Source organism: Carcharhinus amblyrhynchos, chromosome 9, assembly GCF_965287045.1.
Source record: "Carcharhinus amblyrhynchos chromosome 9, sCarAmb.v2.hapA, whole genome shotgun sequence".
Classification (NCBI taxonomy): Eukaryota; Metazoa; Chordata; class Chondrichthyes; order Carcharhiniformes; family Carcharhinidae; genus Carcharhinus; species Carcharhinus amblyrhynchos.
Window position 1 is genome coordinate 37,401,367 of NC_137332.1, and position 27,063 is coordinate 37,428,429.

Consider the following 27,063-nt stretch of genomic DNA (forward strand, 5'->3'; position numbering starts at 1 on the left):
CCCATCTCTTTTTTACAGGATTTGAGTTTTTTGAGGTCAGTGCCAAAGAAAACATCAATGTCAAGCAGGTCTTTGAACGCCTAGTGGACATCATATGTGTGAAGATGGCAGAAAATCCGGATTCTGATCCCTCAATGGCCAGCAGCAGCAAGCACACAAGGTTGACAGATAATGCACCATCAATGCAGCAGAACTGTGCCTGCTAGTGACTTCAGACCTTGGTGACCTCTGACCTGTCCCTCCTACTTTTTTTCAGTTTCTCTTTATAGTTGCATGGGGTTTGGAGCCAACCAAACCCTTATTTATTCAAAGTTATGCAGATAGTGGAACTAAGGTATTTATTTATTATCCTTTAAAATATGTTTAAATGTTACTGTAAGAGATTTACTTACTGTTACACAATTTGGAAGTTCAAATTCATTAACAATTTACTGTATTACTAACTGATGCTGATGTGGGTATATCTAAAACTGAATCATTTTAGTCCTTCTGAATTGGAAATCAAGACATCATAGCTAATCCTTGCAGTGCTTGCCGTAATTATTTTATTTTCTATTATCCTCTAACTTTGGAAGTTATAAAGAAAGCAGTATGAAGTAGTAAATCATAGTAGGGCTACAGAATTCAAAAAGAACGCATTAGATTTAAGTGGATAGTTTGATCAAACAGTTAAAAGTTGTATTATTGGCAGAATAAACTCTGATTACTTTTTCACCCTCTATAAACAAAGTTTCAAACAAACTAAAAGTAAGAAATATACCAATCATTTAAAATTATTCCTGGAAAAGTAAGTTTGCTATCTGACTTCATGATTTTCGCATTATAAGTGATAAAACATTTAGCACCAAAATCTGAATTTTCTCAGCATGAAACAAGCATAGTTCTCAATCTGAGACAAGAGCCAGGACTCTTTTATTAAATTCATTCATGGATGTGGGTGTCACTGGCTCAGCCAGCATTCATTCTCCATCCCTAATTGACCTTGAGAAGGTGATAGTAAGCTGCCTCCATGAACCACTACAGTCCATTTGTTGCTAGGTATGGGGTTCCAGGATTTTGACTCTGCAACAGTGAAGGAATGGTGGTATATTTCCAAGTCAAGATGTTGAGTTGCTTGGAGGAGAACTTACAGGTGGTGGTGTTCTTATGTGAGTGTTTCTCTTGTCCTTCTAGCTGGAAGTAGTCATGGGTTTGGAGCCTTGACAAGGCATGTTCAAGATGGTACATACTGCTGCCACTGTGTCTATGGTGGAGGGATTGAATGTTTTTGGATGGGGTGCCGATCAAGTGGGCTGCTTCATCCTGGATGATGTTAAGCTTCTTGAGTGTTTTTAGAGCTGCACTAAGTGTAGCTCCCAGTGGTGTTATTTCCTGGGTGAGACACTTCCATACCCTTGCAATATTATATAAATCTTGACCTAGTTTCCTAGGTCAGGTGTTATTTAGTACGCAGGGAGGCTTCTGGAGCCCAAGACAGAGCCTACCACAGTGACAATGCAAAATCTCAGCAATGCTGCAGCAAGCCTGCTGTTCTGACAGCAGAGGGACCAGGCGCACTGCTAAAATGCAGAAACATCCTGAATATCAAATGAAAACTATTTTTATCAGCTAAGAGTAGAGTTTTCTGCAGGTAAGCATTAAGGAGAAAATACAGAAAGAGGGAATTTTTATAACTCCCTCTTTCTCCAAGGGGATACCCCTGGGGCGGTTACCATGGTATTCCCTCCACCTCCCCTTCCAAACCACACATACCTCATTCTCCTCTCATGCTGATTTATATAGAGTGGTGGGAAAGGAGAAACCAACAGGGTTTCTGGTGGGTTTCAGTGATACAGGAAATACACAAGACAGACAGCGAGGTAGCAATGGATCTTATGGCTCATATATTTTCCTGCATTCACCATCACATTCCTACCAGGTTTCAGCTGAGATTACAGAGAAAAATCCAGCTACAGACCATTATTATGATGCAGAACTGCTACTGTCTACAAGACCATCCACAAAAGCACCTTGTATTTACATAAAATTCCTTACATTATAGATTTATCTCAAAATACTTTACAAGGTGAGAAGTGCACACTGAATGCAAAAAGAGAAAATGACTTGGGAGGATGAAGGCACAGTGAAAGAGTGATATATAACCAAGACGGCATTTTTCATTTTCAGATGCAAATTAGTTCCTATTTGATTGGCACCCTTTTGCTATTTTTTCTCCCAGTCTAAGCACATTTGCATAATTATCCAATTAGAGGGGAGCACCACAAGAAGGTAAATGAACATTTAGAAAGCTTGTGAAAAGCTTTAAACTCCATCTTAACTCTTCAATTACCTTTTCAGAGGCTGAAGAAATAGATATAGTTGCACAGGTCTGAGAAATGGAAACAATACTGACAGTGATAGTCTGGTCTAGATTTTAGCAAGACTGCACCCATAAGTGGAACTGTATTGGGTATTTTTTGTACTAGACTTAATATTACTGCAGCTAGCATAACGGGCTGCTTTTATATATGTATGTTAATGACAAGCTATACCAGCAGTATTTAAGAACAGAATCATTGTCTATTATCATCTTTGCCCCCACCCAAAGAGTGGTGCAAGCAGTCAGTGTAATTGGATATTTTCTGGTCCAATCCCTACACAAACAGCGCCTAAACTTCGTCAGTGCCATTAGTAATATAAGGATATTGATGACATTAAATTACCTACAAGAGGTCAAAGATTGGTCACAAACACTTGTGTGTTAAAATGGGTATTTGAATAAGGCAACTAGTACCACTGGAACTGTAGCTAACTAGGAACTGGCAGCTTCAGGAAACTCTGGATGAGAAAAAAGTTAGCAAGAGAGACAAAAGTGGGCCACGTAAAGATAGTACTGATAGTGGGTTTAAAACATATAGCAGTAGCAGCTTAAAATTCTGCATGCTAATTCTGACCTCAGAGTGTTTAGTGCTGTCATTTGGTAAACAATAGAAGATAAAAATTCATGAGCTCGCTTTAAGCATAAAATCAATTCCTCCCACAATTTCTTGATTGTTTTTAAACACTCAAGGTTTCTTACAAGAAATCTTTATCAACGAAAAGATCCTTTCAGTTAGTGAAGGTCTACAGTGAAAGCCCAAATTAATAGGATTATTTCTTGGCAACTTGCTTTATTAAGGGCGAACGCGAAAAGAGGAGCAAAACATTGAGAAGGATCCCATTCTGCAAGCCTTCCACTACATTGCAGTTTGCATTTGTTGGAATTTCCACTGGAAATGTAACAGATATTTATTGTCCCATTCCATGTAGATGTCAGTAAAAGAAATGGGACTGGCAGAATGATGCCATCATCCAAGTTCCTGCTGATCCTGCCTCAATAGCCCCCTGTGTGCTGCAGACTGCCTATAACACTGATATTGAGGCAAGGTACCACACTCCATTTCCATTCCTAATTTGCAGTGGTGTAGTGGTATCGTCGCTGGACAAGTGATCCAGAGACCCAGGGTAATGTTCTGGATTCGAGTCCCACAACAGCAGATGGTGAGATTCGAATTCAATAAAAATCTGGAATTAAAAATCTAATGATGCACATGACACCATTGTTGATTGTTGTGAAAACTTACCTGGTTTACTAATATTCCCTAGGGAAGGAATTTTGGCATCCTTACCTGGATTGGTCTACATATGACTCCGGATCCACAGCAACATGGTTGACTCATAAATGCCCTCTGAAATGGCCTAACAAGCTACTTGGTCCAATGGCATTTAGGGGTGGATAATAAATGCTGGCCCAGCCAGCAACACCCACATTCCATGAAAGAATAAGAGAAAACTCACCACCTTGGATGGTGCCATAAGCATTGTAATTCATGCATATATGTCTGACCTTGGTAAGTCTAATGTGGCATAATAATGTGTCAATTGCCAGAAATCCCACTCCATCATTATTGCAGCACTTGTGTTTGTGGTGCTAAAATCTTGCTGAGTAACGTTAAATTTTAAAACAAACCTTCATAAGGAAAGTTTTCCATTCTGTTATGGAGCAAGTGACCTGAGATAGATCATATTCTTATTAATAAATTGTATTGCAGAGTGTTTAAATATATACTGTATATAGAAAATCTGTGTATCATTCTCATTTAGTCAGCTGTATTGTGTGTTTTGATGTGCATGTCTCTGATCAAAAGTCTTTTAACCTGCCATAGTATTTTGAGAAAATACATGACACTGTACTGTCCTGGTGCTCTGTATCTTGCATTTCAAAGCTTGGAGATACAATAGAATGATTTTATGCGGTAGGTAGTCTACTTTTCAAAATATCTACTTATATTTTAAACAACACATACTCTCAAAAGAATAAAAAAGTTATTTCAGGTTAAAAGTTAAAACATACACACAAGATACTATATTGTACACAGTATGCTGAAAAATGTTTTTTATGTGAAACTAATCCAGTGACTATTTTAAGGATGGTACAATGCAGCACTGACTGAATAGAATTGGTTTATATTCGGAGAATATCTGATTTTTTTGGCACTGTTATTGTGCATGTGCAGACTTGAGACTATTAGCTGCTTGGAGTGCTGTGGAATCAGCATTGCTGAATTACACTGATACCTCCACTGCAGTTTCATCTTGTTCACTGCCATCCGGATGCTTGTTAAATTTAAAGTTAGCAAAGCTAGCAACTCTTCGCCAAAGTAAAACAACATAAAAATGAATCCTGCAGGTTCAAGGGCAACAAATTAGAAATGTTAAAGTTGTTTTTACACTTGTTATGTTTATTTATTGCAACTGTTGCAAAGCACTGATAGACTTTATCCTTGTGATAACCTCACATCACATTAAAATTTACTCCATCCTTCAACCTGCTTGCGAGCAGCATCACACAGTTTGTTTCAAACAGAAGCCAGAATTGCACTGAATCAGCAAAAATTGTTTAGTGTAACTGACCTATAATGATGCTCTCCTGTAAATTAGAAACATCGCCTTACACTTGGAGGTAACCTTGACTTTGTGTGATCGTGTAAAATGGATGATAGCTAATCACCAACCTATTTTACATCCCTCTCAATGTTTTTCTTGTTGACTTCAATGAAAATAAAGATCAGAAGAAATTTAAATCAGGCTCCCAATTCATTATTACCTATTTTACACTAGTGCACAAAGTAAATTAACTCCAATGAAGTAGTTAAAAGTAACTGTTATTTTTGCTGTAAGTATGGTTATCATGGGTGGGATTCTCTGGTCACGTGCACGCTCCAAGACTAGAAATTCCTGCCCAAGCTCAATGGACCTTTAAATGATTCGTCAAATTTTCTGTCTTACCTGCTACGATTTCCCCAGCGGATGAGACCAGAGATTTTCAGCCCCTATCAATGATTTTCAAGGAAAGAAACATTTGAAATTAAGGTTTTTTTAATGTGATGTTTCTCTTGTCTTCTCTAATTTCAGTTTGTCCAATGGCAGGATCTTAGAGTGGCATATTTCTGGCAGAGGCCAATTAAAAGGCTGCTGCTAGGGCAGCTCACCAATTAATAGACAGTAGTAAACCATTGTTGCTTGAACTGCATTTTCTTCCCTCCACAGAGGGAATTTTCTCCTACACAGGTGAATTATGTTCATCCTCATTCATAGAATCATAGAAACCCAGTGCAGAATGAGGCCATTCAGCCCATCAGGTCTGCTTCAACAACAATCCCACCTTGCCCCTATCCCTGTAACTCCACGTATTTATCCTACTAATCTCCCTGACACTAAGGGTCAATGTAGCATGGCCAATCCACCTAACCTGCACACCATTGGACTGGGAGGAATCTGAAGCACCCCACAGAAAACTCATGTACGTGTAGACTTTGCATAGCCAGTGTCGCAAGGGCGGAATTGAACCCGGGTCCATGGTGCTGTGAAGCAGCAGTACTAACCATTGATTCAGTCTGTGAGATTACAGTGCAATATCTGTACTGGCAGGGCAAGTTATTGTGATAAACCTCAATGTCAACAACATTGCAAAGTGTTGGCATAAGTTAACTTCAACCATTTTCCTACTAATCTGAATGTTAATTTTCAGGCAAATGTCAATGGCAATTGATAATGGAAACCAATATTGGACATTATGTAGGAGATATTCTGATTCTATTTGAGAAAAAAATGTGTTGATGCCGTTGAATGACTGATTGCACGTACCTACAAATTTTTCCCATTTAGTTTGAAAACTAAATTGTAGATAAGAATATATCATAATGCAAACATTCCAGACTACTTCTCATTTCCAACCAGCACTTTAAGTTATGGCTAAGGGAGAAATGTTACAAGTCAATAAGTTACCAGGCATGGATACAGGTTTTTACTTTTCACTCAAGTTTGCTACAGTTGTTAAACAAATTTGGGTCATTGGTCTTCATTATTTACAACTGACCTGGAATCTTCCAGTTCATATTTGCTGGAATACCATCTTGCAATTAAGCTAAAGGACTGTCTGCATGGGTTTCCTCTGGGTGCTCCAGTTTCCTCCCACAGTCCAAAGATGTGTGGGTTAGGTTGATTGGCCATGCTAAAATTCCCCTTAGTGTCCTGGGATGTGTAGGTTAGAGGGATTAGTGGGTAAATATGTCAGGATATGAGGGTAGGGCCTGGATGGGATTGTGGTTGGTGCAGACTCGATGGGCTGAATGGCCTCTTTCTGTGCTGTAGGGTTTCTATGATTTCTATGACAGTAGATTTTCAATTCACAGCATAACAATTTGTATAAGCTAAATATTTCTCACTACTTTGATATAACAACAGAAAACCATTAAATCTGAATCAATAACATTCCGAACTAATGTTTCCGCAGAGGGACAAATAGGCCAAATAAGTGCAATATAAACTGAAATTGTGTATTTGTGAGTATTGTTTTATTATCTAGCAATTATGTAAACTTTTTTTTACCAAATAATAACAGAAAATACTCAAGAGTTCAGGCACCATCTGTGGGGAGAGGAACAGGATTAAAGTTTCTGATAAAAGATCACAGATCTAAAATGTTGGGCTGAATTTTACGGATGATAGTCAATTCCACTGCTGAACCAGAAAGTGGGAGCCAATTTCAATTCAGTGGCAGGATCTTAGGGTGGCATATTTCTGGCAGAGGCCAGATAAAAGGCTGCCACGAAGGCAGCTGACCAATTAATGGTCAGCAGCCTTCCCCCAAGAGCTGCATCCCAATCAGATGGTTGGCAGATTACTGTGGAGGACTGTCAGTGTCATTGCCACAAGACCATAAATTGCCCAATCAAAGAGGAACTACCCCTGGACCCCACATGGAGGCTGCCATGATACACCTAACTCTCCACCCATGTGGTAGGGAGGTGTTCTGATCCAGGCAAAATGCCCATGGCAGTGGGAAGTGACCCTGACTTGGCCAGTTAAGTGTCCCAACACCCGTTAGGCTGCTGAGCTATTTGGTTTTCTGCTGCCATGCCATATTGCCAGTGGCAGGACAACATGAGGGTCTCCACCCCTTGACTCCCCTTATCATTTTAACAGCACTTTTCCCCCCAAGCCTGTTGCCAATATACCAGGAGAATGCAGCCTGTTAATTCTTGTTTCTCTCAACACAGATACTACCAACTAGAGTATTTTCAGCATTTTCATTTCAGATGTCCAGCATCTTCAGTATTTTGCTTTTTATATCAGTCTACTTAAGTTTGGTGCTGGAAAAAGCACAGTAAGCATTTAGATGAACTATTTCTTGTTTTATTTTTGCACAGTTTAGTCTGAAGATGATGCTTGTTTATTTTGAAGTTACAGTTCTATGTAAGAGTAATTACAGTGAATGCGTTTTTATGGTTTTGTGATATAAAGATGTACATGAGATATAACTTCTCATGCGTTAAGGCATGATTTCTCAAAAATTTTCAAGTGTAAACCTGCATCTTTTCAAAATAGAAATACAGATAAACTTTTAAAATTGCGTTCCTGGTTTCCAACCAATATCCTGGTAGTTTGGAAGTTTCCACTGTTGTATACTTTATTTTCTTTTTGATATGCCAAAATAAGTCAGATCTAGCTGTATGATCACACTTGTAATTACAAAATATTACTCATCCAATGCTTATCATTAACTTGGGAACACAGAAGTGGGAGTAGGCCATTCAGCCTATTAAACCTGTTCTGCATTCAATACGATCATGGCTGATCATCCACTTTAATGCTTTTTGCCACACTATCCCCTTAATCCTCTGTGTCATTGGCATTTAAGAGATCTGTCATTCTCTGCTCTAAGCATACTGTATGACTGAACATCCAGAGTCCTCTGGGATAGAGAATTCCAAAGATTCACAATCCTCTGAGTGAAAAGGATTCTCATTTCGGTCCTAAGTCGTTTCTCCCCTTATTCTGAAATTGTGTCCCCTAGTTCTGGACTCCCATGACGTGGAGATACCAGTGTTGGACTGGGGTAAGCACAGTAAGAAGTCTCACAACAACAGGTTAAAGTCCAACAGGTTTATTTGGTTGCATAAACTTTTGGAATGTCGCTCCTTCAGATGAGTGAAGAAACTGCCAGTTCACCTGAAATCACAACACTCTGAAAGCTTGTGCTGCCAAATAAACCTGTTGGACTGTAATTTCCTTTCTAAAGTAAGGTGACCAAAACTGCACAGTACTCCAGGTGCATTCTAACCTATGTTCTATACAGCTGAAGATTTTGCCATGCTTGCTTAAATCCTCTTGCCATAACTCAAATCCTTTTGTGATAACTTAAATTCTCTTGCATTAATTGACAACAAGCTGTTTTGAAACAAAGGGACTTTTTTTTCCAAAAATGTTGCTACAGGAAATGGTCAATTTAATTTAAAAAAAAATTTAATTGTTCTTTTTGGGCATGTTCTCCAACCTCTTTTTTTCTGGATTGTTTTTATTGTTTCTTTGTTAATCTGGACATCTTCCTGGCAACCACGTGGCTTTTTCCAATGTTTGCTTCTACAGCTGGCCAGGATTGACCCTTCTCTCCGATAATCTGTCACCCTGGTGGAAAACACTGCCGCTGTGCTCAGCAGCTGCTGCTTAGTATGATTTAGCAGTCAAACATTAGAATTTAACCCTGCTCCCCCATCAGAAATCAGCGGGACAAATGGTTAAAACCAGACTTGCCTGCTGAAATCCCACTGATTTTGTCCAGGGCCCAATTATCTGTTCTTTTGACTAAGTGTGAGGGATAGCCCAAAATGAAGTCTGTCTTTAAATGTGCAGATTGGTCTTGGATGACGTAATAGGGAGCTGGCAGTAATTTTAACTGGAGGCCTATGTAGGTCAGTTCTGTTGGTCCTACGAACTTCAAAAAGCTCACTGAACTTTTCTGTGCCATGGGAGTTTCTGACTCCCCCAACCTGGTGGTCCATCAGCATTTACCTTTGTGCCAGGGATTGTTCCTCCTGTTCCCAGCATTGGTGTCTTGCAACCTAATATTCTACTCCCTCTGTCCTCTGGCCACCTACTGCTTTCTGTCAGTTTCTGGTAGATGACTAATGGAGCTCCTGCAGCTGAGGCCCAAGGAGTTAAAATCCTCCAGGCTACACGCTGCCAAGGACTGGATGGTATGCTGACTGCCTCAGATCAAGCTTGCAAAACTCCTGCTCTGAATTAGAAGTGGGGCTCCACCAGTGGTGATTTCTGCTTTCAATTGAGCTTCTATCATATAGCATGCTCAAATTAAGTTGGAATAGGTATATTTGTGCACTTTTAAGTATCATAAAAGCATCTATTGAAATAATTGTATTAATATTAAATAGTTAAAAAGTCTAAAGATCTCTGAGTGGTGGAAAATGAGTACAGAGAGGCAGAATGAAGAGCTGAATGCTCTGAAGTTCCAAGGTGGTGATTTCTGATCTTTGGCTAAGGATCTCAGGAAGGTGCTAAGTCAACTTTAATGGAAAATGAGATGTTTCACTTGGACAAAAGAGGAATTTGGCTGATAAGCAACCCATTTTGTGTTTATCTTTTTCATTATCTAAGTGGAAGTTATAGACTAGATTGAGCAGAAGCCTGGAGATGGTTTGTGTGTTCTGAATGCCAGCTGGCAAAATAGTACAAACCTTTGGAAGGATCTAGGAAGATAGGACAAAATAATCCACATAGCAGAAGAAAAGACTATCACAGATACTGGAATGAGAATTTAGGATGATTAAGATCATTACAAGCATGCTTTCCTTCTTATGTAATTAGCAGTGATCTATGTAACAATGCTGGTTTCTGCAGCAACAGGTAAGACACTGTTCAATTCATTTCAACAAAAACAAGCAAATAAGATTCCCTACTGGGTTTATTAACAAAGTATACTCAAAGATACCCAGCAGGTTTCCCAATTAACTTGGTGGGCAAATACACTGCTTGAAGTGGTGCTAATTTTTAAGACCATCTTGTCCTATGCTACCAAGAGTTAAATGTTAAACAGTAGAACAGGAGTAGAGGGTGTTACAATTTGAGGACAGAAAAAGAGAAAAGTCAGCTCTAATGCTGGCTCAATAATGAAACTCCCACAGTTAAACAGGCTGTATGCACTTGCATTTAAAGGCTTGTATGTGAAAATTGAAGTCTGGAGTAAGATAATGGAAAACTACCACTGTCAGTGGAACAGATTTGTAGTATGAGCCAACATATCCTGGGAAAAGGGATCAAAGTTGAGAAGGCAAACAAAGGAAAATGTGCTGGACATGTTCTTAACAGAAATCTTACATTTCTTGTACAGTTATTACTTAGTAGAAACTCTTTGCAAACATTTCACAAACAATTTTATTCCATCGATTGTTTTTATTTGCTATTTAGATTTTTCAGTTGATACTATTAAGTATTGTCAATAATTTAATTAAGCTTGCAAATATATATTTCACAGGAATTCTATTTACAATATTTTTGTACCTACATATAAAATAGATCAGCTCGTGGCAAAATACGATTTCCTGTGTTAAAACTGTGTTGCTTTACAATCATACGAATTTGGAGCAGTAGGCCATTCGGCCCCTCAGGCCTGCTCTGCTATTTGATAAGATCATGGCCAATCTGAATATGGCCTCAAATCTACTTTCTTGTCTACTCTTACCCTTTGACTCCCTTGTCAGTCAAGAATCTAATTTGTACACAGCTAAATATTTGTAAACACTATCTGAAGCTGGAAAAAAATCTCGATCATTTTATACTATTACAGATGGGAATGTATGCATTTTGCCTGTTTCCTGAGCCCTTTTGTTATCTTCCATTATAGCTCATGGGATAAATGTGCGGTACTGAAAATACAAATCAGGAAAATCTCAGGTTTAATCCTAAGCTCAGATTTAATCAGCAATGGCCGGGAAGGCAATGGAAGCACTATAACTAGACTCAGCTGGGATTGGAGAAAATTCCAGGACCTTCATGACCAATTGGTATCTGGTGAACCCTGCTACAAAGTACATGTGTGCAATTTAAAATTCTTTCATGGGACGTGGGCATTGCTGGTGAGGCTAACATTTGTTGTCCATTTCTAATTGACCATGAAGAGTTGAACCACTGCAGTCCGTCTGGTATAGGTACATGCACAGTGCAGTTACAAAGGCAGTTCCAGGGTTTGGGTCCTGTGACAGTCAAAGAACGGCAATATTGTTCCAAATCAGGGTGATAACTGGTTTGGGGGGAACTTGCAGGTGGTGGCATTCACATGTTTCTGCTGCCCTGCTTTCCAGAGAGTAGAATCACAGGTTTGAAAGGTGCTGCTGAAGGAGATTTGATGAGTTGCTGCAGAACATCTTGTAGTTACTGTTCCCTGCTGCCAGTGTGACGGAAGAGCTGACTGCTGGAGGTAAACAAGATCAGACCCACCTCTGATACCTTGCCCAGCTTAATTATGTGCTGGAACTGTTAGGTCTTATCAACTGAAAAAGCTAATTAGAGAGATACTGGGGGACTGATGCTCTAAGAATTATACTTTCATTACTTGTAATAAGTAAATAATTGGTTTGAAACAGTAGTTTACATTTGAATGGTCAAATACTTAGACACAGAAACCAATGAGTTGGATGAATTGAATGACCCATTGCCCTTTCTAACCTTATGATCCAATGGCTGTTTCAGGATTTTGAAATTTCAGACTAAATTCAGTGAGGAGTTAATAACATTAGTCAGGAATAATGAGCACAGGGCAGTTTCTAGCCAAGCACAGTACAATGGCAGAGTGTGCTGGAATGCTGTCACACAGCATGTTTCTGTGGGGCTAGTTACATCTGGATATAAACTCTCATTGATAGGGTGATCTAATTTTTTTTTAACTTTTTGAACAGAGTTTTTCTTTTATTGTCAGCAAATGCTCCATCTGGCTTTAATCCATTTTAATATGCATACACAATGAAAGGCACATTCAAAACATGCGAACACCCAGGTATATAAAATAGCTTTTGCCTCATCATGCAAAATGACATTTTTCTTCTTTATTCAAAACAAGGGTATGAAGCATGTATTGATGAGTGTCTGCATTGCAGCTTTTGAGATTGATTTTTTTTTCCCACATTGTTTCACCACTTCTGTGCTTGTGGATTCTGTCCATTTGAAAACTATTTGCAGGGACAGACGGATTATCTGCTATCCACATCCAATCAATATCTCTTTTAAAAAAACAGGTGCTTGAAAACATTCAAAGGTGTTTGCACTCGAATTCTCTCTTCCTCCCTGTGGTGAAGTGCCTGGTATGAATTGGCCACCATGTTGTCATGGCAAGCTTGGGAAGTCCATATATTGTATTCTGTCCATCCTGGTGCGTCCAGTAGATTTTAAATCGGCTTCCTTTCATTTCTGCGCACTCTCACCTTCCTGTGTTGCACATATAAAGGTAAATAACCCATTCTCAAGCTTCAGTCAATGTGCTGTGTAACTGGAGGATGCTCGTTCAAGTGATACTGATTGTTCATCCTTTGGTGAAAACACCTTGATGGCATGACAAAACTGGTGTTAACCTTTGGAAATATGTCTACTTCAAATGGAACATGGGCTGTTAAGTTTATTTATTAGTGTCACAAGTAACATTGCAATGAAGTTACTGTGAGAATCCCCTATCGCCACATTCTGGTGCCTGTTCAGGTACACTGAGGAAAATTTAGCATGGCCAATGCACCTAGCCAGCATATCTTTCAGACTACTTGATTTTTCCTGCACTGGAAGTTTTTTTTAAAAACTTGCATGAAAAGTAGCTTTCACAACTAAAAGATGTCCCAAACTGCTTTAGAGTCAATGAAGTATTTTTGAAGTTTAGTCACTGATGCAATATAAAAAATGTAGCAACCAATGTGAACAGAGCCAACACCTACAAAAAGCAATGTGATAATGACTAGATAACTTGTCTTTGTGCTGTTGGTTGAGCAATACATATTGGTTGAGACTGAAATGATGTATATCTGATTAGCACTGCAGTGTTAACAGCTGTCAAAATCCATTCCTTTTCTTAAAAAATATTTTGTACATTCTAATCATTGATATAAAAAGACAAAATTACATAAATCATTAACAATCAAGGATAAACTTTAATCTGGCTATATTTTTGATTTTAGTGATGACATTTGAATCAACCTGTAGTTATGAAATCAAAAGTAAAATTATGAACAGCTGCATTTCTAATCATTCTAACGTGTTATAAAATTTCAGTGAGTTCTCCGGTAAGAGAGATTGGACAATGAGTCCAAATATAGGTGTTTGTCATGAAACAAAATAGCTTGTGAGGAAGCATTTAAACAAGGAGATGGTTGCAAGATAAACTTTCTAACCTAAACAAATATCTTTGATTTTTTTTCTTCTGTCTCAACTTTAATTTTGTTTTCTTTATAATTTATAAGCGTGCTTTTTTTACACCATTCCCCAGCTTTTGGAAAAAATAATTGAATGGAGAACACTTGACATTAATCTTTATCTTTTCCCTCTATAATGCAATGTGTTAAAACACCAAAGCACTATTTGGCCAAGCAAGATATTTTGAGAACAGATTTCCTACTGCCACTTTCTCTGCTTTGCTGACTATTTATTACATAAAGAATAATGTCCTACAAATCTAACATATTATACTGGAAACATGAAGATACTTTCCTGCTGAAAGACAGAAAGCCACTGAGTTGTGTTGTTATAAAACTCAAAAGATACTGTCAAAGAGTTAAGTCTAAGATACCCTCTTCAGAAGGACACCAGATTTGTATCTCTTATGGAAAGTAAATTGGGAAATTTTACAATATAGATAACAAGCGTTTCATTTAGAATTTAAGTCAAAAAAATTTTCATTTTGTATCGATGCATAAATAAGTAGAAAATGTTGAAAACTAAATCTAAGAATCATCCATTCATCAAATTTCCCAATTTATAGTATTACAGAGACATTCCTTGTTATATTTTAGTTTGTAAAACAATAAGTTTAAACAGTACTTAAGCAGTATCCAGAGATAGATGTGTATTGTACAAACATAAAGAAGTAAACATTTGAAACAGTCATTGTTGCTTCAGTTGATATCTGTAGTATAAAAGTGTCTGAAGTAAACTTAGTTCAGGTCATGCTCTTGTTTCTTTTACCTTCAAAAATGTAAAAGTGTAAAAATATGAGGTGCTTGCTTTGGTGGTTTGTTACAGCTTCAAAAGAATGCTCTGATTATTGACAATTGCTTGAAAAAGTGGTCGTGTTTTTAAATTTTCCTGTGTCTTTTAAAAAAAATAAAGTTTAAAAGTTATGAATAAATCTGGATCAATTTACTGGAATTCTTAGAAATGTGTTTTCTTCTTGGAAGTTCTGTTTGCTGAAAATCGTAAAGGAATTTTGAGGCCGTCGTTAGTGTACGCTTAAACTGGACCAGCTGATGGGCAACACAACAGCTCAGTGACTATCACTGTTTGCTGCGCAGATACATGGATTTGGGCCAGTGTCTGTGGGAGTTTGCGCATTCTCCCCGTGCTTGCATGGGTTTTCTCCGGGTGCTCCGGTTTCCTCCCACACCCCAAAAATGTGCTCTTAGGCTGATTGGTGTAACAAATTGTCCCTAAATTAGTCTCCCCTCAATCTGGCTTCCAATGTGGAGTGCCATAAGTGTAGACAAGGGTCATGGGTGGAAGAGGGGACTCACAATGTTGAAATGGCAGCGCGGGCTCGTTGGGCCGAAGGGCCTGTTTCCCGTGCTGTGTTGTTCTTTATTCTTTGTTCAACCAAGATGTTTCATCTTTGTAAGACGGTGAGAAAGAAGGAAAGGAGAAAACCAGCCCATCTAACATGGTTCTTCCACATAATACAGAATCTATTTTGCTGTAGGCACCCATTTAATCATCCGAAGAAAATGTCCTCACTAGCCCCAAAGATAAATAACCATATTTCCAGAAAATCACTTCATCCCTATTTCTCCACTATGCAGGTCACTGATCTGATTTTTCATTTCCATTTTGTTTAATTCCTATGTCTTTCTCCTTTCAATTTAAATTTTTGGAATACAGAAACCACATTTACAATTAAATTTGATCTGCCAATCACAAAATCAGGAATAATACTAAATTGTTCTTGACATGAAACTTATTGACAAAATCATCAGTTTTAGTACAATTATAACAATTGTAATTAATAATTAGAATTTATTATGTAATAATTAATTAATAATCCACAAAAGTGGAATTGGATACGCAATGCTTTGAGGAAGCTATGGAACAATATTACATTGCAGTGTAGAGGAGCAGAAGGACCTTGGGGTCCGGGTCCATAGGACTCTTAAATCGGCCTCGCAGGTGGCGGCTGTGGTCAAGAAGGCATATGGTGTACTAGCCTTCATTAATTGAGGGATTGAGTTTAGGAGTTGGGAGATAATGCTGCAACTTTATAAGACCCTTGTCAGACCCCACTTGGAGTACTGTGCGCAGTTCTGGTCGCCTCACTTCAAGAAGGATGTGGAAGCTATTGAGAGGGTGCAGAGGAGATTTACAAGGATGTTGCCTGGATGGGTGGCATGCCTTATGAGGATAGGTTGAGGGAGCTAGGTCTTTTCTCCCTGGAGAGATGAAGGTTGAGAGGCGACCTGATAGAGGCTTATAAGATGTTGAGAGGTATAGATAGGGTGGATTCTCGGAGGCTATTTCCCAGGGCTGAAATGGTTGCTATGAGAGGACACAGGTTTAAGGTGCTGGGGAGCAGGTACAGAGATGTCAGGGGTAAGTTTTTCACTCAAAGGGTGGTGAGTGAGTGGAATCAGCTGCCATCGGTGGTGGTAAAGGCGAACTTGTTGGGGTCTTCTAAGAGACTTCTGGATGAGTACATGGGATTTAGTGGGATTGAGGGTTATAGATAGGCCTGGTAGGTAGGGATATGATCAGCGCAACTTGTGCCAAAGGGCCTGTTTGTACTGTAGTGATCTATGTTCTATTTACACGGCATGATCTCACATGGCACCCACAAGGATAAAGAAAGGTTGACCAAGAAAGAGGGCAAGGAACCAAGGAAGGCTACAGAAAAGGAACAAAGAACTATACAGCACAGGAAACAGGCCCTTCAGCCCTCCAAGCCTGTGCCGCTCATTCCCAGTCTGTTCATGTGGCTATCCAGATAAGTCTTAAACGATCCCAGCGTGTCCGCCTCCACCACCTTGCTTGGCAGTGTATTCCAGGCCCCCACCACCCTCTGTATAAAATACATCCCTCTGATATCTGTGTTAAACCTTGCCCCCTTCACCTTGAACCTGTGACCCCTTGTGATCGCCACCTCCGACCTGGGAAAAAGCTTCCCACTGTTCACCCTATCTATGCCCTTCATAATCTTATACACCTCTACTAGGTCTCCCCTCATTCTCCGTCTTTCTAGGGAGAACAACCCCAGTTTACCCAATCTCTCCTCATAGCTAAGATCCTCCATACCAGGCAACATCCTGGTAAACCTTTTCTGTACCCTAAAGAGATCTAAACGAGATCAGAATCGAGGGCTATACATGGCAACAACTGGAGAGTTTGGCCCAAAAGAGGAATGATTAGAAAGAGTTTGTCCATACCTACACTCTGTCAAGGAATGAAAAGATAATCTTTGACTGAGAGAAAGAAAAGGATAATAACGGATAATTGGAGCATAAAAGACAAAGATGGCAAAATATTGTTTAAAAGGAATGCAGTAACAAAAAGATGGACAGAATACATAACCAACTTGTATGATGATGCAAACTGTGGGATCCCTTTAGATGTAGAGGTAAACGATGGACCAAACAGTATGGTATCAGAGCTAAAGAATGCTTTGAAATTGACGAGTACAGAAAAAGCTCCAGATAATAATAAAATAAAGCCAGGGCATCTAAAAGCCAAGGGGAAAACACAAGTAGAACTAATAACAGAAATTTGTGATCAAATATATATCAAAGGATAGGTGCCATGAGATTGGAGACATTCATCATTTAAGTTACCTAAGAAGCTGAAAAGAATGGTTTGCAATCAATTTAGAACTATAGGCTCAATGAGTCATCTCATTAAAGTGACTTTGAAAATCATTTTAGAAATAATAATATATTTGAAGCAGAAATTGGTGGAATGTAACCTGGATGTAGACCTGGAACAGGAACAAGAGAGAATATTTGACATAAGAACGACCTTCGATAAATATCTAGAAGCAAACAAGAACATTTATGTATGCTTCAGAGACTATGAAAAAGCTTCTGATCATGTTTATCACCAAAAGCTAATAGACATGTTGTGAATGTGACATTGACAGTAAAGATTTGAGATTTATCCAGAGCCTTTATTGGGTCCAAATTGCAACCATCAATCTAGAGAATATGTTTCAAGTGAAGAGAGTACAAAAGGCTGTCTACTTTTGCCAAAATTATTCAATCTGTAGAGAGTCAGATATACTTCCAGTGGTAAAAGTAGGAGGCAAGAAAATAATAAACTTGTGGGACACTAATGGTAAATCTAGAAGCTTAGAACATGAATAAAGAGCATGAAAAAGACAAAACAAAATGTAGTCAGAAGGAATACATTAGAAAAACTGGAGTGAAGATTGAAGTCAATTACGTTGCACTGGAACAAGTAGATAAATTTGTCTCTTTAGGACAAATTACAACAGAAGGTGGAAGATGTGATGCCAAAGTCAGAACAGGATAGAGAGAGGAAGAAGTAATTTTGTGAAGCTGTGAGATGTGTTTAAAAGCAAGAAAACTCAGGCTTGTAACGAGGAAAAAAAATCTCATAAAATGCAACATTCTCTCAAATTTCCCATGTGCCTTAGAAACCCTGAGCAATAAACATGGCTCTGTCAAAGTAAACGAGGCATTTGATATATGGATGCTAAGATGTATGCTAAAAATTCCAAATACAGACCATAAAACAAATTAAGAGATACTTGAAATTATAAAAGCGAAAAGAACTTTTAAAAAAGTAGAATCCAGAAAAGAAAATGTCAGTATTTCAACCATTTGATTAGAGACCTAAAGCGACAGGGATCTTCTGTACAGGGCAGAGTGGAGGGCAGCAGAAAAAGGAGATGGCCTAGACATAATTGGATGACAGATGTCACAGGGTGGTTGCAGCCAAGCTACAGTAGATGTATGAAGCTGGCACAAGACAGACAAGCATGTTAAATAATTACAGCAGATCTCCTGGTCAGATTAGCTACAAGCAGGGCAGGACAGGTTTGTAATAACTTGAAAATTACTGGATTCTTATCATTGGCTGCATATTTTCCACTACTATAGATGCATGTTGGGATTGATGGTGTAACAATACTGTTTACCTTCAGAACAGCCTGTGAACTTGACACAGTTTAAGTTTAAAATTTACATCTTGTAAAATTACACTTAGCACATCAGATGTGCAAGTTTCAAGTATCATTTCAAACATTATACAAATTCAAAAGTATTCCTATGCAGTCTACTTTTTTATACGGTGTACTTACAAACACTCATCACAGTAGATGACTTACTGCACTCGCCCCCTAATTACTTGCACTTTTCTTCGGTTTGTGAGCTTAACCTGAAATGTACTGCAACTTCATGGGGGTGATTCTCCCAAAAGTGCTGAATTGACGAGAAAACCGGTGTAAATAACGACAGTTTTTTCAGTTCAACTTCAGACCTGACTCTCCCATGCTCTGTGCAATGCAGAGGTCACAATCGTGTATTTCATTAAAAGAGGCGACGGGGTGAGGGGCAGGGCCTGTTCATACTGGAGTCTGGCAGTTCCAGAACTCTGCACACATGTAATGGTCCCAATCTGTCAACCTCCCACTTGCTGGCCTGCTGGATCACTGGCCGGCCTGGGACCCCTGTAGTGGTGCCCCTCCAGCCCTGCACATGGCCTGAACATGGCCTGTACAAGCATTCCCAGGCCAGCCCCAACCCCACTCTCCCGTCCTTGAAGTGCCCCAATCTCCCTGCCAAACCCCCTCCCTCCTCTGTCAACAGTGGCGATACCCCACCCCAACAGACACATCCCTGCTTAACCCCCTGGGAGGCAGACCCCCTCCCCCTGGCAGACCACCCATCCCAATCACTGGCCTCCCTCCAGCCCCGACTGATCCCAATGCAGAGAGGCAGCGGGGCCCCCCAACCCCACCGATTGTCCCTAGGCCCTGCCCACAATAGGTCCTGCCCTTTTGACTCTGCCCACAATAGGCCCTGCCCCTTGGCTCCACCCCAGATCCTGCCCCCACAATAGGCCCCGCCCCTTTGGATCCACCCCATTGTCCCTGCCACACTCCTGGCTCTGCCCCCTTGTCACTGTCTGATGCCTAATGGGCAGTGCAAGGTGCCCTGTGGGCATGGGTACTTTGCCCCTTGAGCAATGCCTGGGCACAGGTTGGTATTGGCAAGGTGCTCATGCCTAGGGGGCAGCCTTCGCTGGACCCCCTGGGTGCCCCAATTGCCCCCCCTTCCCTCCTGTGGGGTCTCCCACTGGTACCTCGCAAATGGGGAGCTACTCTAAACCCCACCGGAATGAGATATTCCAGGCGGGGCGGGAGATGCTACTGGGCCGAGAAAATTCCATGCCAGACCCGATAATAAGATTTAAAAAACATTTTAAAATTATTTAAATTATTTATCTCTTTTCCTGCGCAGTCCCGACTGTGCCCATTCTCCGGCTCTGGGAGACTCGCATGCATCAGGAATCCCGTGAAATGGCTGACACGAGATTCTCCCATCCCGATGTGCTAAAAAACGTGCATTAGGATGGGAGAATCACCCGAATTTTACTTGAGCTGAATTGGAATAGATGTTTTAAAAAATTCTAATTAATGGTCTTCTTGTCAGAAACAGATTGTTCAGGTTGAATTTTCTGCTGGTGGCAATGTCATCACAAATGTCCCAATGCAGAGGAGCTGACTCAATCCAACCCATCTGCTCCACCTCCAGTGACATTGGGCAATTTGTCTGATGCTGAAGCTCCAACCAAACTAGCAGCTCAGAAATAAAAGTACAAAATACTGGAAATACTAGTCAGTATCTGTAAGATAGAAAAAGCTAGTTAATGTTTGAGAGGTAGACCCAAGATTCCAGCTCTTTTTTATAGTTTTGATGGTTCTAGTAAACTTAAACTTCTCCCCTTTTTTCTTTATCTGTTTCTTCGCCCTCAAAACTATTGCTACCTCATATGGTTCCAAATAGAAAATGCTGCAAACACTCAGCAGGTCAGGCAGCATTTGTTGAGAAAATACAGGTCAACTGACAATTCAAGTATAAACTACTTGAATAATAGAACAGAGAAACAAAATATGAGATGGGAAAATGCACAGAAAATTAACTGACCACACACACAGAACAATACATAGAATGATCTGTAAGGTCCCACAGTGGAAACCACATCAACGAGTGGCTGTTCGTGTCAACAAAATTTTCTGGTCCCACTGCAGGTACAGAGATTTGGCTGAGTGCTAAATTCTCCGTCCTCACTTGCAGCGACAGCAGGAAATGAACGGCCAGAAAATCGAAGCCAACATCTGGCATCTCCGTGTAAAGCTAGCAAATATTCAGATAATCAACTGGAAGACAGTTACTGACTGCCATGACCTCTGGAGGCTGACTGTTTGGAAGAGCATTGGAAGAAGAAGGACACCCACAGAAAGCAGAGCCTTGTGGATCATGCAGCTTCTCTTGTCTTCTTCTGTCAAATGTGGCAGAGATTGCCATGTCAGAGTGAGGCTCCTGAGGCACATCAGGTGATGCTTAACACAGAGGACCCCCCCCCAAAAGCATTGTGGGAAGCCCCTATTTTATTTTACTTTTTTATATAACATTAGTATAATACTTTCTACACTATATATTTATTAACATTTTCATTAACAGGATTATCATGTTACAAAGTTACCGAATGCTGAGATGTGTTATGCACATTGCCAGTTCTCATCTAACCTTGGCAAGGACCACACTAACTTGTGCACAATGCATGATCAGAGGTTAGAACAAATTAGTGTCGGCCACCCTTCGAAGATGTGTTTAGTTAACCAATGGATGTAAATGGGCGTTTTCTGGAATAATAAGTAAAAATACTGTGTCATAAGAACATAAGAAATAGGAGCAGGAGTAGGCCATCTAGCCCTTCGAGCCTGCCCCGCCATTCAATAAGATCATGGCTGATCTGAAGTGGATCAGTTCCACTTTCCCGCTCTCTCCCCATAACCCATAATTCCCTTGTCTATCAAAAACCTATCTACCCGTGACTTAAATGTATTTAGCGAGGTAGCCTCCACCACTTCAACAGGCAGAGAATTTCAAGGATTCACCACCCTTTGAGTGAAGAAGTTCCTCCTCAACTCTGATCTAAACTGCCCCCCCCCCCCTTATCTTGAGGCTGTGCCCTCTAGTTCTGCTATCCTTTCTAAGCGGGAAGAATCTCTCTACCTCTATTGTCAGAACAATAAAATGGCAGTGAGTGTAAGACTGAGAGTGAGAAAGAGTGAATGAAATGGAAAAGCTGACATACATTTTGAATGAACTCCTAATAACTCTTCCAATTTACCATGAGACGTCAGTGAATTCTTGAACTGCATAAACCATCTGCTTACAAGCTGCAAGGTCACCATGCATTGAAACAGTTAAATAACAAGTAAGATATGCCTCAGAAATAAAAGAAAACATGATGAGAGAAATCAAAGAAATATACAACACGTTGTGAAGACTGTTTCAGGGAGATAGGTAAGTGGAATAGAGACCATGAAAAACTAACAAAGTAGATCAAACTTTACAGGATCTGATGGAAGAAAAAATTAGGTTAACATCAAGAATGTAGATGCTCCTCACAGTGGTGTGACATGGAGCTGGAGAACCCTATCCTTAGCATCAACTTGCTCTTCCTGGAAATGACAGTAAAGTTATCCCACATTATTAGCACTTGTTTCCAGAGAAAAAAAGTGGGATCTACAAATATAGTAATGATAAGGAATTTAATAGTTAGAGAGGTTGAGACATTTTATTGGTAGTTCAGATCAACAGTTCCAGACGCTTTGTTGCCTTCTATGGGCTGGAGTGTGGAATGTAACCCATAAATTTGAAAATGTTTTGCAAGACAATGGAAAGAAACTAGTCATTGTGGCCCATGTAGCAATCAATAATGCAAGTTGAGAAAAGCTTGAAGTCGAGCAAAATAAATTTTACAGATTAAAAAACAAGTTTAGGAACCAGGCCTCACAGGTTGCAATTTTAGGAATACTTCAACTGTTATGAGACAATGATATTAATGATGATGTAAGCTCAATATCCGGGCCAGTTGACCAAGGAACTCCAAGAGAGCAGGACATGAACAGTCTGTGTACAGATAACAATGTACTTACTATGAGGTCCTTGTATATAGTCCTAAATAATTAACTTCAAGATATGCACTGCCCATCTACGAATTACAGAGTAAGCAAAACCTCATCAAAACACCAACCATTCAATAATATAAGGAAGAACAGGAGGGTGAAGGAAATCAATGTATGACTAAAGTTGTGGTCATGATGTGGGTATGCCGGCGTTGGACTGGCGTAAACACAGTAGAAAGTCTGACAACACCAGGTTTTAGTCCAACCTAACCCAGGTGTAAGGATTCACATTCTAATCAGTAATCTCTAAACTGTCTGTGCTTTATATGCTCTGTCTGAGGCCAGAACTCTCCATTCACCTGACGAAGGGACTAACCCCGAAAGCTTGTGAGTCTATTATCAAAATAAATCGGTTGGACTAAAACCTGGTGTTGTCAGACTTTCTACTAAAGTTGTGGTATCAGGAGAAGAATAGCATTTTGTTAGGCATTGGCACCAGGTCTAGGACAGATAGGAGAGATTCATGCAGAAATACACTATATCAGGGAGAGCATAATGTATGAGGAAAGTGGTTAAAAAAGGAAAGTACAAGGTATTTAAATATGAATAGAGGATAGCTTAGACCAGGGAAATAAAACCCAACAAGATCAACTGGTAGTGAAGAGTGAAACAAATGAGGATAATCATGCAGAAAATAATTTAGCAAAATGGATATGGAGCAGAGGAATAAAATCAAATGGATTCATTATAGTAGAAGTGAGACTGAAGTAAAAGTAATGCGTGGCTTCAATAAACGAAGAATAGAATCAAGATACGCCAGTAATATTTGTAACATTAAAAAAGGGTTTGTTATATTTATAAGAGTGTATTACAGCTCTCCAAGTTCTGGAAGGGAAATGAAGGAGAAAGTCTAATCAGATTAGAAAGTGAGTTGAAAGAAATAAATATTTTTTACTGAGAGCACTGAACTATCTATTTACCCTTTGGGACAAATAGGGAATAAATGACAACCACACAACTCCACTCTCAATTAATATGGAAGCGGACCTGCAAGAGTGGAGCATTGCTATTATGGATTCAAATAAATCTAGCAAATGAGTTAAATATGGGTAAGCACCTTGGGAGCAATATAGTAAGGTTTAAGATCCAGTTAGTGAAAAATCAACATAACTAGAACACCTAATTGGATGACAGCACATTTAGAGAGATGACTAACAATCTACTTAAGGTGAGATGAAATGAGAAATTTGTGCAGAGGACTATTTTATTTAAAAGGACTGCAAAAGTACAGAATATTCCATTAAAACAGAAGAAATTGAGTAGTTTTGATGTTGTGGAAAAATAAATGATGGTGTTGTGCTGAGTCATCTTAAGTTTTTGATATGATTTCACTCATGTGACATATTTCACAGTCTCCCTGTTTTTTAAAATATACCGGGGCCCCTGAAATTAATTTCTAACATAGACAAAGGAAATTAAACTGACTGCTAGTCAGTTCAAACGTCTTGGGATAATTCCTAGAAGGTGTAAATGTAGTAGCACTGAGTGTTTTATCTTATTTCTCCCTCCCTCACTCTTGACAGCACAAAACCTCCATTCTGATGATGAGCTTAGGGCCTTGATGTTTGTGAGGCAGTTAGATGTGGTGGCTGTAACAGAGACGTGGTTAAGGGAAGGGCAGGACTGGCAGCTGAATGTTCCTGGGTACAAGTGTTTTAGGTGTGACAGAGGAGGGTTGAAGAGAGGTGGAGGGGTGGCACTGTTAGTCAAGGAAAACATCACAGTAGTGCAGAGGGAGGACAATATAGAAGAGATAGGGATTGAGTCACTGTGGGTGGAGTTGAGGAATAAAAAGGGAGAGATTATGTTGCTAGGGGTGTACTATAGGCCACCCAACAGCCCAAGGTCAGTGGAGGAGGGCATTTGCAGGGGCATTTTGGATAGGTGCAGGAAGAATAGGGTGGTTGTAGTGGGTGACTTTAATCTTCCTGGAGTGAATTGGAGGGGGCCTAGAGCTGGGGGTACGGAGGGAGAGGAGTTTGTGAAATGTGTTTTGGAAGGGTCTCTAGAGCACTATGTAACTAGTCCGACTAGGGGAGGGGCTATACTGGATTTAGTGTTGGGTAATGAGCCGGGGCAGGTGGTTGAGGTAGAGGTAGGCGAACATGTGGCTAATAGTGACCACAAGTCCGTCTACTTTAGGATAAAAATGGAAAGGGACGAGTGCCGGCCGAACGGGAGTGTGCTGAACTGGGGAAAGGCGAGCTATGGCAGGATTAGGAGGGAGCTGCAGGACACTGATCGGGAGGGACTATTAGCTGGCAAGTCCACGGTTGGCAAGTGGGAGGCTTTTGAGGGCAAAATGAAATGGTTGCAGGGGAGGTATGTTCCGGTTAAGCGGAAGGATGGGAAAGGTAGGATTAGAGAGCCGTGGATTACAGGGGGTATTGAAGACTTGGTCAGGAAGAAGAGGGAGGCGTATGTTAGGTCGAAACGACTAGGTACGGAGAGTGTGCTGGAGGAATATAGAGAGAGTAGGAGGGAGCTAAAAAGGGGAATTAGAAGGGCGAAGAGAGGGCATGAAATGGCTTTGGCTGGTAGGATTAAGGAAAATCCGAAGGCATTTTATTCCTATATTAGGAGCAAGAGAGTAGTTAGAGGGAAAATTGGTCCTCTTAGGGACAGAAGTGGGGAGATATGTATTGAGTCGGAGGGAATGGGGGAGCTCCTGAATGAATACTTTGCGTCGGTGTTCACGAAGGAGAGGGGTTCGGAATCGTGCGGTCTGTTAGAGGGAGCTGAGGATCAGCTGCAGGAAATATCTATTACGAGGGAGGAAGTGCTAGGGCTTTTAGGTAGCGTAAGGACGGATAAAGCTCCGGGGCCTGATGGTATTTATCCCAGGCTGCTTAGGGAGGTGAAAGATGAAATTGCTGGGCCTCTGGCGCAAATCTTCGTCTCTTCTTTGGACACAGGTGAGGTCCCAGAAGACTGGAGGGTAGCAAATGTGGTACCGCTGTTCAAAAAAGGTAGTAGGGATAACCCTGGAAATTATAGGCCGGTGAGTTTGACATTGGTGGTAGGGAAATTAATGGAAAAAATACTTAGGGGTAGGATGTATGAGCATTTGGAGCGTTGCGGTCTGATTGGGAATACGCAACATGGCTTTGTTAGAGGGAGGTCTTGCCTTACGAATCTGGTGGAATTCTTTGAGGAGGTGACAAAAACGGTTGACGATGGGAGAGCCGTTGATGTCATCTATATGGATTTCAGTAAGGCGTTTGACAAAGTCCCTCATGGTAGGCTGGTAGAAAAGGTTAAGGCGCATGGGATACGAGGTCAGGTAGCTAGGTGGATTGAGAACTGGCTGGGTAATAGGAGACAGAGGGTAGTTGTGGAGGGGACTTTGTCCGGCTGGAGGCCAGTGACCAGTGGTGTGCCGCAGGGCTCAGTACTGGGACCTCTCCTCTTTGTAGTCTACATAAATGACTTGGAAGAGAGCGTAGGTGGTGTGATCAGCAAGTTTGCTGATGACACCAAGATGGCAGGGTTGGCGGGTACCGAAGTGGATTGTGAGGTGATACAACAGGATATAGATAGGTTGGTGCATTGGGCAGATAGGTGGCAGATGGAATTTAATCCTGACAAATGTGAGGTGATGCATTTTGGAAGGAATAATGTAGAGAAGAGCTATGTGATTAAAGGTAGACAAATTAGGAGTATAGAAACACAGAGGGACCTGGGAGTGCAGGTTCACAAATCCATGAAGGTTGCGACACAAGTGGAGAATGTTGTCAGGAAGGCTTATGGAATGCTAGCCTTTATAGGAAGGGGTATAGAGTTTAAAAGCTGCCGTCTAATGCTTCAGTTGTATAGAACGTTGGTTAGACCGCATTTGGAGTACTGCGTCCAGTTCTGGTCACCTTACTACCAGAAGGACGTGGAGTCTCTGGAAAGGGTGCAGAGGAGGTTTACCAGGATGTTGCCTGGCATGGAGGGGCTGGGTTACGAGGAAAGGTTGGAGAAACTGGGACTGTTCTCCTTGGAAAGACGGAGATTGAGGGGGGACATGATAGAGGTATATAAGATACTGAAGGGAATAGACAGAGTCAATAGTGAGAGACTGCTCCCTAGATTGGTTACAAATACAAGAGGACATGATTTAAGGGTGAGGGGGGAGAGGTATAATTTGGATATGAGAGGAAGGTTCTTTACGCAGAGAGTTGTGGGGGTATGGAACGCACTACCGAGTAGGGTGGTGGAGGCGGGAACGTTGGACTCGTTTAAGGTTCAGTTAGATAGGCACATGAGTGAAACGAGGATGGAGGGTTATGGTAGGGGTTATTAAATAAGGGTTA

General features: G+C 40.4%; 1 protein-coding gene across 3 annotated transcripts in view; it reads left to right on the top strand.

Annotated features, from left to right (window-relative positions):
- Positions 1 to 14,698, top strand: part of rab3b (RAB3B, member RAS oncogene family) — a 160,264-nt gene extending 145,566 nt beyond the window's left edge. For all 3 annotated transcript variants that reach the window (XM_080195479.1, XM_080195480.1, XM_080195478.1), the window contains one exon: positions 19 to 14,698. In XM_080195479.1, the coding sequence (XP_080051605.1) occupies positions 19 to 206 (188 nt within the window). In that variant the 3' untranslated portion in view covers positions 207 to 14,698. The remainder of the gene's footprint in view (positions 1 to 18) is intronic.
- Positions 14,699 to 27,063: the final 12,365 nt, after the last annotated feature.